The sequence below is a fragment of the Porites lutea genome, chromosome 6, assembly GCF_958299795.1.
Source record: "Porites lutea chromosome 6, jaPorLute2.1, whole genome shotgun sequence".
In the NCBI taxonomy this organism is placed as follows: domain Eukaryota; kingdom Metazoa; phylum Cnidaria; class Anthozoa; order Scleractinia; family Poritidae; genus Porites; species Porites lutea.
This window is the reverse complement of record NC_133206.1, coordinates 16,630,159-16,643,443: the sequence shown is the minus strand read 5'-3', so window position 1 is coordinate 16,643,443 and position 13,285 is coordinate 16,630,159. Positions and strand designations below refer to the sequence as shown.

General features: G+C 39.4%; 1 protein-coding gene across 2 annotated transcripts in view; it reads right to left on the bottom strand.

Moving 5' to 3' along the window:
• Window positions 1-3,298: 3,298 nt before the first annotated feature.
• LOC140940977 (uncharacterized) overlaps window positions 3,299-13,285 on the bottom strand; it is a 28,675-nt gene continuing 18,688 nt past the window's right edge. The window contains exons 27-36 of one of the 2 annotated variants that reach the window (XM_073389936.1): window positions 12,982-13,095; window positions 11,967-12,083; window positions 11,489-11,605; window positions 9,984-10,367; window positions 9,220-9,647; window positions 8,625-8,787; window positions 7,427-7,673; window positions 6,095-6,272; window positions 4,492-4,670; window positions 3,299-3,412 (exon numbers count right to left, since the gene is read on the bottom strand). In XM_073389936.1, the coding sequence (XP_073246037.1) occupies window positions 4,506-4,670; window positions 6,095-6,272; window positions 7,427-7,673; window positions 8,625-8,787; window positions 9,220-9,647; window positions 9,984-10,367; window positions 11,489-11,605; window positions 11,967-12,083; window positions 12,982-13,095 (1,913 nt within the window). In that variant the 3' untranslated portion in view covers window positions 3,299-3,412; window positions 4,492-4,505. The remainder of the gene's footprint in view (window positions 3,413-4,491; window positions 4,671-6,094; window positions 6,273-7,426; window positions 7,674-8,624; window positions 8,788-9,219; window positions 9,648-9,983; window positions 10,368-11,488; window positions 11,606-11,966; window positions 12,084-12,981; window positions 13,096-13,285) is intronic. The other variant, XM_073389935.1, reaches the window with a different exon arrangement.

Below are 13,285 nucleotides of genomic sequence, written 5' to 3'. Positions count from 1 at the left end.
ACCTCTGAAATGTCGTTTGCTTGTTCTTTTTTGGTTTCAATTTAACCGCAGAGCTTCGGACTCCAGCTGGGTTCCCAGAAACGAAATGGTACAGAATATATTGCGTCAGACCAGCTTCGTTTTGCTTCAGTCTGTAGATTAGCAATTCGCTATTAAAGGAAACAGCCTTGTGCCGTGAATAAATCAATTATTTCTTTGACTGACACGTCTAAAAACGAAGATAAATGGTCGCATACCAAGGGCCTTGTATTGGTTGATTGTAGGGAATCTATCAGCTCAAGAACGGGTTTTTGACATTGGAAAGTCTTCTGACCACAGTTAATAATTTTTTCGTTGTGTCGGCGTAGGTTGTGCAAATATGAGCAGGTGGTGATATACAACATCCATAGATCGACAGAAAACTTATTGAAACGTCTAATCTCTTTTCACTAGGCAAGTGGTCCACTTAACAGCCGGAGATATGGTAACAATCATTCGCTTTTTAGGTAGTCGAACTTTACCTTCTTTTAACTTTTAGTTTGTGTTGTAGTTTAGCTATTATTGAAAATAAATAAAATAAAAAACAATCATTCTTAGTTTCTAAGGCATATTAAGCTCCAGCCAGAATGGGCGAAATGAATTCGTTCAGTTAGGAAAAAGCTACAGTTTCTCGCATTTACATTAACACTCTTTGCTCACTCCGAAAATAAAAAGGTTGTAAACAGAAATAAGGCTACCCATAGTTTGGACTGGTCAATTGCTTTTCTTGGAAATACCTTCGCTCGTAACTATGCGTTTTTCTAAGCAGATACTTGAATTTCGTACAACTGTAGTTCCTTCCAATATTGGCTTGATGAAAAAGTGGATTTATATCCAAACATTTTGACAACTATTTATTAAATTCGCGAAATCTCAGTGTCGCGAACACTTGTGTAAAAAGGATATACGAACTGTCAAAACAACTAACAAGATTTTTTTAAAGCCAGGTTTGTTTTGATACACCAGGGTGCCAAACGAAAATCACGTGTCTGAAATGTAACTTTTTGCTCAAAATGAAAAGAGCTCTTGCATTGAGACCGCGAACAATTGCTATGTTTCGTTGGATCAATTTTTTGCCACTTTTCTTTGACCTAGAAACTAGGATTAGAATTAATTTTTGGCCGAGGCTAAATATTAGCAGAAACTTACGAGAAAAGATTATGGTCATCAAAATGTCTCACCAAGAATAAGCCAATAAAGCGCTCTTTTTCGTTGAATTGTTCAAAGACCGGTCTGACATCCATCAGTGTCACTTTCTCTTTGGATAATTGCTTGCATTTCCGCATTCATTTTTTATTCATGATTTCTTATTTTATCCATTTTTTTTTTCTCGTGGATGATACAACTTTGTCTAAAAAGAGTTTATTTGACTTGAAAGCCTTTGCCAAGCAGACAGAAGTTTTTGGCGATAATTAGCACACAAAAAAATACTAAGATTTATTAAATTGCAAGTCGCACTTGAGTTAAATATGAAACATTGAAACCTTGTGGCCTTCCTTTACACCTTTTTTTTCATGTTTATGTAAAAAGTTCTCTTATCTTTTTTTGGATTTTATGAAAAGTTCTCGTAATACATCAAACATGAGATGCAGTGTTTCATCACCAGATGAAACACCGAGAAGAGAGTTGAAAATACGACGCGCAGCGGAGTATTTTTGACGAACTTCGAGGTGTTTCATCTGGTGATGAAACACTGTGTCGAATGTTTGATATTTCTTCTCAAACAAAATCATTTTTGAAGGAGAAATTAAGGATGCAAATACTAAGCAGTGTTTCATCCGATTTCCAAACACTCATTAAACATTAATTTCCTTTGTATTTTCTTAATGAATTATTAATGAGTTTGAGAATTATATTTCCAAAATGTATTGATGGTCTTGAAATAATATCCATGTATCTTTCTTCATAGATTGGTGTCAACTTTTGTATACCTTCTCCAACAGGTTTTTTTCCATTTTTAAAACATTTTTAAAGATTGAAATTTTGGATAACTAAAACAAGCATTTATTTACACCTCACCCTCAATTCCAAAGACTTAATCAGGATTTATTGCCCAATTAACACAATATCTAAAATAAAAATTTAATAAAGCTTGACGATCGAGGAAAGACAGGATGATATTTATTTTAAATATTGGCAATTAATTCGGGGTGAACCAATTAGCAAAATCGGAATTGAATTTCAACCCGGACATTTCTGTTTTCTGTTTGGTTCAAGTTGCAATGCTTCGTTGGTCTGTGTATATTCTGTGGTTCAATTTTATCCTTGCTTTAAAGTTTTTTTTTTTTTGGTTTCAAACTCATTATCATACATCACCATACCCAAATCAAAACAAATAAAAAAGCAAGGATAAAATTGAACCACAACATTTATCTTGACCTTATCACGTACCCAGATCTCTTGTTGATGAAGCCGAAGGCGAGATCTTGTCAAATCCGATTTGTACACGTGATTGCCTGTCAGGAATGTGACAGGCGAGGAAAGAGTGCATGCTGGAAATAAATCCTCAAAATCGCGGCCATTTTTCGACTTGTTAAACGACAAATTTGATAGAGCGGTGAAGTTTTTTCTAAAGAAACGTGGTTATACGTACATCTTAAGTATAAACCAACTAATTTGTTGGTGTTGTGCTTGTAACATCAAATTCAACGCTTAACCTTGGCTCCTGTTCGCTAAAGCCTCAAAGTCGTACGCGTCAACTTCTACGCGATATTTTTTAAAATCCTTTTCAAACGTCTTTAAAGATAAGATAAAAATGGTTTTACAATTTATATTGAGACGGAAAACTACTTCTTCAGTGAAAATATTTATTTGAACAGAACTGAAAACTTTGCAAAGAATGACCTTTTGTGCACACGCCATAGCGTTGACAGGAGACAACACTTTCGTTCGCTCACAATCTAGCCAATCAAAAAAATTGAATTTTCTCACTTGACCAGATCTCGCCTTCGGCTTCGTCAAAAAGAGATCTGGGTTCGAGATTAATCTTGACCAAGCTTATCCAGTCAAGATGGCTTTCCTCCTCACCCCACCCCACTTGCTCAATTTTAAGCACAATAATAGCTATTTAAAAGGGATAAGACATTAAAAAAAGCAACTGTTAGAGACAAAGAATCACAATAAACTGAAGAAGCAAAAACTGACTTTTATAAAGGTAACCAAGTGAATAGGCCAGTTAGTAAACAGTGAGCGGTAAATACTTGAAGGCTGCGCGCGCAGGGCTATTCAAAAGTGAGGCACTTTTACTTAGGGTGGTGCGAAAAGCATTAACACAAACGTCTTTGTTCCTTATGGAAAGCTTTATTATACTGTGAGCAAAACAAATAATTCATCTCAATTACTGTTGATTTCTCTGTTACGTCAGAGCATACTTTCCGCTTGTAAACATGGCGATCTACGTAAAAAAAAAAAAAAGAGAAGAAGAATTATATGTCAGTTGTGACATCGACATCCTCTCAAAGGAGATTCATGAGAGTCCGGGTTGTTGAAAACTAAAGTTGAAGAGCTTGTTCCTCTAAAGATACGGCTATGAACGCTTGAATGTTGACTGAACAAGATCGGCGCAGTAGGGTATCCAATTGAAGGGTACTCCCCTATATAAGCCATATGGGTATGTGCCGCCCCAAATGGTAGGGTTTTTGTGCCGTTTTGGTCTGAAAACGGGTATAGACTTTCCTCACTTTGGTCTGGAATCGGGTACGGTTTTCTAGGGAACTACGGCATTGTATGAACGGATCTATTCTTTCAATTCCAAATGAGAGAGAAAGAAAAGAGAAATACGCAAAATCGAAAAGATATCTTTTTTGTTGCTGTTCTAATCTAAGTAATGATGACAAAATTTCTTCAAGGCCAGGAGGGATTTTGGAGGCCAGAGTTAGGCCAGGCCAGGGTTCCTGAAAGGCTGATTGGCGTTAATCCAGGATTAAAATTGTTTCCGTTTTTGTATTTTACAATCCTATGCATTGCTTGGGGGAACATTTTTTGTTATCATTACTGTACCTCGAGTAAAGGCTCAACATTTTTTGTAACCTCGAGTTGCATGTTCTTAGACGAGAAAACCGTGCTTGAAATTTGGCTTAATCCTGGATTAAACTTCACCATGTTTCGAGAAACCGGGCCAAGGTCTGAAAACGGGTGTAAAAAAAATATGACATTTTTTTATCTGAAATAGAGTCAGGATTTGGAGAACCAGGCGGCACACCCCCACCAAGAATTCCCAGGAGAACCCCCTGGGGGGTCACAGCTGCCTGGTTCATTTTATTAATATTGCAAATTACGCGTCCCTATTCACCATGGAACTTGAGAAATTACCTGTAAATGTGAAAAAATCACCGTTTCGTGTCAACAAATATGTTTGTCAAGCATTATATCAGACGTTACAAACAACTAAAATGAACTTTGAGACGTTGTGAATTAAAGCCAAGATAGTAACCGTTTATTGTCAATGCTATCATCCCATTGAGACCTACTTACTACCTTACCTGCCCTTAACTTTGACACGATGCTTGGAGAACGGAGTTCAGTCTTACAAAGAGGTCCTCGAACTTGTCAACGTGCATTACGTTTGCAGTGTTACCATTAGCAATCTCCCGCAACTCGCTATAGTCGATACCACTGCCAACTCCAACTGCAATCATTTTTACCTTTTTGCTCTAAAAGAAATCAATGAACACAAGAAATTTCACTAATTACTCACTAGTTAACCCTTTAAGTCCCAATAGTGACCAACATCAATTTTCTCCCAATGATATCCATACATTGTCAAGAGATTAGGTTATGAGAATTAATAAAATGATCACCTAAGAGAAAATGCTTTGATCTTTTGTCAAATTCTCTTAACTCATTCTTCAAGGAAATATATAGAGATCAGTTTGGAGAATTTGTATGTGGATATTGGGGCTTAAACGGTTAACGGTGCGTACCTATAGTGACTGGCGGTCATCTCGGCCTATTATTATCAGAACGATTACGTAGCCATGGACTGATGAACAACAATAAGGAGTTGTTGGTCCGGCGAGTTGTTAAGTGCAAGATTAATATGTGTGAATAAGGTTTGCTGTAGTTGTTCTGTGTTTACTGGTGATCGTCGTTGGTCATTACACGTACGTCCCTGAGCATTTTTCAGTAAACACACAACGTATCAAGTATTTGTCTGTCTTAAGCTGCGTGCAAACGGACGTAACAACTCCCAACATTGTTGGACAACAATGTTGGGAGTTGTTGCGTCCGTTTTCACGCAGCTAAAAGTTTGACCGGTTTCAAACTTTGCGCAACAACTCCCAACAACACGCAACAACATGCAACAGGGTGTGCAAACGGACGCAACATGTAACATCCAACAATGTTGGAAGTTGTTGGCCTTCTCTGTTGCTTCCGTTTGCACGGGGCCTTAGGAAGGATTTAACCGAAATAATAGTGATACTAATGATAAAAATAATAATAATAATAATAATAATAATAATAATAATAACAATGATAAGAATGATACTTTACGTTTATAGCGCCATTTCCAGCGATGCTCAATGACGCTTTACAAGAAATGTTTAAAATATTACAAATATTGTTCATAAATTACATTAAATTCGTCCCGTACATACTGGCACGTCCCTCTGCAGGTTTAAACGTTTTTGAAAAGTGCTAAATCTTCAGCATTGCTTGATCTTGATTGGTGTGTGCTTTTAGGGAGCTTGAAGCAACAGCGACGATGACGGCAGTGAAAACGTCGCTATAAAAAATGAATTTGTGTCCTTTTAAACTTTCTCGCATCTGTTTAGTCCCTAACAATTTGTCAAATGTAGGTGATTTTTCCTGGATTTGAATTGTTAAGGACTTTTTCTAGTTTCAAAAATAGCCTGGAAAATCCGTCGTCGTATGCTTACGCCCTCCACTGGACGTCGAATTAGGAGGTTCCACGTCGTAGTCGTGCAGTGGACGTCAAAGAAATGTATTAAAAATGATGATGCTCGTGCAGAGCTGTTGTTTTGCTCTTGAAACCAAATTTTTTTGGCGTTGTCATCGTTGTCGTCGTGGTTGCTTAAGCTCCCTATAAATAAGTCATAATTGACCCGCCACTTACAGTAAGCGGTGCCAGGACACTGCTGTAGGGCTTGCTGCCACTGTTTGTTTTTCCGTCTGTGATGACCACGAGCACGTTTGGTTTATCAGCACGGTCTCCTCCCGCGGAGCTAAAGAGTCCAGAGTTGGCCATCTGAAGGGCAATGTCAGTTCGAGTTCCGCCGCCGGTGTAAGCAATTCTGTTCAGGAGACAAATCCGATATTAGTCACTGCATTGTATTACTTATTCAAAGAGAATGGCACCTATAGCATCCACTCATTCACCAGCAGGTAATTTTGATGAAGATGACATGCAGCCGCAGGCATCACTTCTGACTGGTTCCTCAATCCTAACTTTTTATAGGCGTTTGAAACCAAGTGTTTGTCGGGTTAAACCCTCCAAGAATGAATGAAGTGTTTCCGAGAGTGAGGTATTTCTTACTGAGCATGCAGTGAGTCAGCATGGACATCATACATTGTTTGCCGAGGTGGAGAATTCACTTAACCGTGTCCAGGATTGAATTCCAGAGTTTTTTTTGTTTAACAAGTGGTTCGCTTTTAACGGGTATTTTTCTTTTCATGTTTCTTGCTGTTTAGGACAATTATGTGCCCGAAATTTGGTGAGCCTCTTTGCACGGCCTCGGATCTTGAAACTTCGGATGTACTAAGAACAACTTTTCATGGGTATGATTAAGAACTCACTCAAATGCATCCAAACTAAGGCAAGTGACAAATCTTCTGGCAAATAAACTTAAACCTGAGGTAAAGAAGCTAGGGCCTTTCTGTAGTCATTCGGTAATATACCTAAGTTTTCTTTTCCTGAGAGAAACCTGCAAGATCAGGGGAAAATACAGGGGCACCCAACGAAGGTTTCCTGATAAATATATTGTAGACACTTTTTAGTCCATCCAGAGTACTTTTAGATCTCTAGAAATGCATTATCAGTGGGGCTATGAAATTTGTATCTGCTCTGTCATCCTAGGGCAACTTAGGTCTTTTCGAAATTATTAGGGCTTCAGTATTACTTTCCAGAAAATTTTAGGTGCAATTGAACGCTTTGCGGAAGTGAGAATTTTCCTAATTCCTCCCTCCATCTCATTTTTGAATTCGAAAATTGTAGGTTTTCTTTTTACTACGAAAAATAGCCAAACCTGGGGAGCGAAATGTGAAAAATTAAACTTCAGAAAATCGTAGGGAATTTATGAGGTAAGCTTCGAAAATTGTACATGAATGGAACAGTCACGTATAAATTTTTAGTCATCCTCGAGTAATAGAAAATGTTAGGCAATATTTGCTTCTCCGAACCGATATTTTACAGAAAACAGTCGTTGGATGCCCCTGAAAATAATGGTACCTGTCGATGACATCTTTCATGGCAGATGGGTTTTGCTTGTCCTCTTGAGCGAATTTAACTACCAGATGCGAGCTTGAGTGATATGCAATGATACCTACGCGGGTGCCGCGAGAAGAGATTTGGAACTTTCTGGCAAGGGCGCTAACAAAATTCTTCGACTTTAAAAAGTCTTTGCTACCGACAGATCCTGATCGATCCATGATGATACCAACGTCCATTGCGTGTTGACACGGTGGGGCAGCAGCGTCTGAGTGACAAGCATACTCGCATGAGTGACATAAATATACTCACATACTGAAGGTCCTCCTGAAGGAGGACCAGGAGGTTATGCCTATGTCAAGAGCTCCACCTATAAATTAACTATAGATGGTGCACTATAGGCAGGCACTTCCAGGTAGTCAGTTTGTTACGTCCCTGGCTCTAGTTGTCCAATAGATGGATAGTGCTATGCACTGAATAAATCAGTATTCAGTGGGTAACGCTATTCAGTGGATGTTTCCCTGTTGCTTATTTGCTGGATAGGGATTTATCCGGTGGAGAGCATTATCTAACGTTTGAACAATTGGGGCCTGGTTCTTCTTTATGGTCCCACCGAGTCAGTCTCAGACGGCGTTTACGGTTTCCCTTTTTTATGCAAGGAAACTAGAAGGTCTAACCATGAGCAAATGTGAAACAGAAGAAGCACTTTTTCCTCAGTTACTTAAGACCCTGGGCCCGGTTCCTCGAAACATGGTCAAGTTTAACCTAGGATTAAGCCAAATATTAAGCACGGTATTCCTTGTCTAAGAACGTGTACCTCAAGCTTACAAAATACTGTTGTGCCTTTACTTTGAAAAAAAGAAATGATAACACAAAATGTTTCTCTAAGAAATGCATAGGAACGTAAATACAAATGTGGAGCAAAATTTTAATCCTGGATTAGCCCTAATCAACCTTTCGGGAACCGGACCCTGAATGTTGGTCCAACGAGCCATTTGGATGGTAAAGTGGATACTCCTTTAAGGAACTGTGGTTCTCGGTAGATGAGAGAGTGAGACATCAAGAGACAGATTCTCTCTGAACAAGGGCTAACGCTAGAAACGTCAGCTTACGAATCAGTTTACCGTCCTCAGTTTACAAATGTGAACTAAAAAAAAGAGTCAAATCAGAAGGAGAAGCAAAGTGTCTCCACAAGGTGTGTAAATTACTTGAAAGTTACCTGGTTGACAAGAGGCATACAGTATGTTGTTCTCGTTACTCAGAAGTTGATTAAACGCATCCACGTGAATCGCATTTTCACGTTTACCATCAGCGATCTCTTCCAATTCGTCGTCGTCAATTCCTGATCCGATGCCAACTGCTATCATCCTCACGTTCTTTTTCTAGGAAAGGAGTGGCCATGTTCATTACGTTTCCTTGGTCTAGCTACTTCAGATATGAATTTGGAGTATACTGAGGCCTGTGCTTTTCCTGTTTCAACGGATTTGTAAGTCTAGATAGATTCTGAATATTTCTCAACTACGATTTGTGCATGATACAAAAAGGACCAGAAATATCTTTTTCAGTAGTAGACATGGCGACCCATGCCTACAGAGATTAAGTTGTTAATTACTTTATAGGTACCTTTCATTTGGTCAAAAACTAGAAAGAATATTCATTTATAAGTAGCTGCTGGAAATGGAGACAAACTTTCTAGATGACCTTACTTACTGGAAAGCCATTTGCTTTTCTTCTTGTGATAGGTTAAGTATTAGTGTACAGTGTAAAACAAGTAAACCTTCTGACAACACCGCATGAGTTTCTCGATACCTCACCTTCAATGGCTCTAGCACTATTTTGTAAGCTTTACTTCCATGATTCGTCTTTCCATCCGTCATGACAATAAGCACATTCGGCTTGTCACTGCGCATTCCACCTGCACTGCTGAACAGCTGACTATTGGCCAGTTCAATAGCAATATCAGTGCGTGTGTTTCCCGAGGTGTACTTGATAGCCTGTATCAGCTTGGTCATGGCATCTGGCGTCTGATGCTGGACGTCAGAAAACCTCACTGAAACCTGCGCACTAGAGTGGTACGGGATGATACCGATGCGGGTACCATGGGAAGAGATTTGCAATTTGTGCACCAGTGATATGACAAAATCCTTCGCCTGATCAAAGTTTTTGGAACCAACCGAACCAGAGCGATCCATAATCACACCAATGTCCAAAGGACGCTTACAGGACGAAGGCATCCCTGGAGCTTAAGAAAGCAAAAGGACAGAGTCAAGCTCAAAGCAGAAGCCGGAGGTAAGTGACTGTTCTTCGTAACTAATTATGTATATCCATTATGTTCCGCTTACTATTTAGGAATGTTTTTTAGCACTCGTGAATCGATTGCTTTATCGGAATCAAAATATTGAAATTGACTACTGTAATATCCAAAGGCAAAGAAGAAATGGTGTTTTTGGAGTTTTTTTGACACAGCAGTTGACACCAGGCGAGTGTTCAAGTACACAAGTAAGTTAAATGTTGGCGACTTAATCGTTAAAAACAAAAGCAAGGTCAGAGGATTTCAAAACATGACTTTCTGTTATACCTTTTTGCTCGGCGCAATACTTAAGGTAACAAACTGGAGTCTTGGGGAAGTTATATACGTAGAATTCTCCGCAGTCTCTGACTCTGATATTAACACTCCATTTGCAGCAATTTCCACTCCAGTGGAAGCAAACTTTTTTTGTAACAGCACCCTGCTCTTCAGTGGGATGCCCTCCCTGGAGCCAGCCTGGTGCATGCGTACCGCAACGATGTGTCGGTACACAGGCCGTAGGCATTGCAGTTCCGGCTGCTCCCATGAAACGGTGCCACCTCCCAACTGTTTTAAGATTCCTCTGGTCACAGGTCAATGGTCCTCCACTGTAGGTCTTTGAGCGTTCTTTTTCACTGATTACAACGTAATTTTTGCATTCAGATGGAATGATGACTGAAATTTAAAAGAGCATGGATTAAGGTTAGAAACAAAATCATATGTAGAGGCACTCCTGATAGGGGTGTTTTTTGGTTTTAATTTACGTTTTTTTCCCGTATCTTTTCTTCGAAACCGAGATAGGCCATTTTACAGTTGTAGGCTTAGTATTCTAGCCTCTGAGTGAACGTGAGGCTGAGGTTGACCTTGCTTTGATACAAATCTCCTCCCTTTTCTTATGGAAATTATGCTTAGCAAAGACTAGTTAGCGTAACAATAACCTTATTTACACAATAGAGCAGGAAGGGTCGTGTCTAAACAAGGTCAACTCCGTCTTCGTTTCCAACAGTAAAAGTTGTAAAAATTGGCCATTACTTGTTTTCTGATTTGATTCCTTCGCAACGGTAATTGTTTTACCCGATAATATTTAGATAAGCCACGTCACGAATTAACTCCACTAAGCTCTAAATAACTAAAATCACTTTCGGATGCTCTTTCAGAGGCAGATCCAGAAAATTCAGAAAGGGGCGGCCGGGACAATGATTGACGGCTTGTTATGGAAAGTTCTACCAATTTTTTATCCCTTAATTCACCTTTTTTAAATTGCCCAAAATACACCTTGCTCACCCCCTACCCCTAAAAGTATTGCATAATTATTGAAATTGAAGAAAACGCTAATGCTTTTTATTTGGGGGGGGGGGCGTTAAACAAGGTGTATAAAAGGAAATGTTAGCCTCAGAAAACAACCAATATTTCGCGGCGCCATCATCGGTTTTCCCGCGAAATTACGTCTGAGGAGCGAGCGCAGAAATTCTATAGCGATGACCTGTCACTTCCCAGATTTTGGTAGTGCTTCTGAGAGGTCGTGCTGCGAGGGAAACTCACTTCAACCCTTCAAAAGCACTACCCAGATCTGCTTGATAACACGTCATCAGCATGGGATTTCTGCGCCTGTTCCTCAGATGTCGTTTCGCGGGGAAACCCGTGGTGGCGTCGCCATGTGTCGGCTGTTTTCTCAGGCTGGGGCAATGTCAAAATGGTGAATCTAAAACCATGGCACGAAAAAAGGAAGGTACCAATTAACACAGACACAAAGCGGTTGACAAAAATTGGTTTTGTGCAATCTATTCTGAACATACTTTGGTCACAATTTTTGCCTGCGAATCTTTGAGGACATGAGCAGCTATACCCTCCTCTAGTGTTTTGGCAACGGCCGCCATTTTTACAAGGATTTAAGGCTGCACATTCATCCACATCTGAAAGGAAAGAGAGGTAAATTTAATCGTTGTTTTAACGTTATGTATAATACCCAAGGAAGAGTGTTTTATCCGATATCCAAACACTGTGACGTGCACCGACCTCGAGGGATCTTGATGTCAAATGAAACACAATTTTGAGTGGTAGAAAAACATTTTAAATCATCAATAACTCAAAGCAAACGTTTGTTCATAGCTCCTCTAACGTGCAATAAGGGAACTGTGAAATTGTAACTCTTACGCATGCCAAATTATTGCAACGATCTCTTACTTCATTATTGATCTTCGGCGTATGTTTTATACTATCTATGCTATTAGAATTCCTTTCTCCGGCGACAGATTTAGAAGCAGCTTTACCAACCTTCGTCACAATTCCTTCCCTTGTAATTTGCAGGACATCTGCAGCTGTAACTGCCAACAGAGTTGGTGCAGGTTCCTCCGTTTTTGCATGGTCTGTAAGCCGTACATTCATTCACATCTACGGGAAACGTGAGATGTAAAATTAAGCCTTGGCACTTAAATATCATTAGATAAAATAGGAGGAAGTGTACTACATGGCAGTCAATACTTCAGATGTGACGACAGGCCGTTATGGAATTGAAGCCTTATTATTTGCCGACGTGGTCTAATTTATCTTGTGAATTAAACTGGACATTATGGCTGGAATGCGTCCTCAGCGATAGCAATTATGTTTTTAAATTATTTTTTGCTTTATGAGTGAAAGTAAAAACCATCCTGCGAGGACAGACGCCTATTTCGGAGTGTGTAACTAAAGCCGAAAAGGACCTCTGATCTCGCAAGCTGAAGCAAAACTCGAATTAAGTACAAATCTTCAAGTGGCTTTCTTGGTGTATACAATTGGCTTTAAGGACTTAGACAACCTAATTAAGACATGTACAGCAGTCACTCAGACAATGCAACAGAGAACATCACGGCTTAACTGCACAGATGATCAATAACACCGCGACTTAATTGACCAATCAGGTCAATAACCAGAGTTTTATACCATCAACTGACGTGATACAACTCACTTTGGCTCTGAAGATGACTACCGCACAGGTTGTCGAAACGTCGGTCACTGTCAACAACAGTGCTATTCAGGACTACGTTCACCCGGACGATGATACTCAACCTACTTATAAAAAGACTCCTGGTTTCAAACCTTTCACAGAGAACAGTCAGCCAGCTTATTCACTTAAGTCGAGAAGTAGAGGGCAGAAAAAATACGACAACGTATCACCCCACCACACAAAAGGTATGACCACAGATTCTGATAACCAGATACCCACAGATTACTTATTCTACAATGGGATCTTCAACTTGTGGGGTCAGTTATCAATAATTCTAAACCGTTTTAATTTATTCAAGCGACTAACCTTGATCACAGTTCTTTCCAGTAAATCCAGGGTCACATGTACACCTGTAGCTTCCGTGGGTGTTGGTGCATGTTGCCCCATTCTTACAGGGGTTTTTGGCACATTCATTAACGTCTACGCGTAAAACAATGAATGAAAAATACGAACATCAGAGAATTAACCCACCTCTGTAGATTTTTCGCTTTAAAACAGTTTACCTTGTTTGTTAATCACTTGACATTTATAATTACCATAGAATTGACGATATGTCATCTATTAAACTGAACTGGGAGTAATATATACCCCTGCTGAAACAATGTCCATT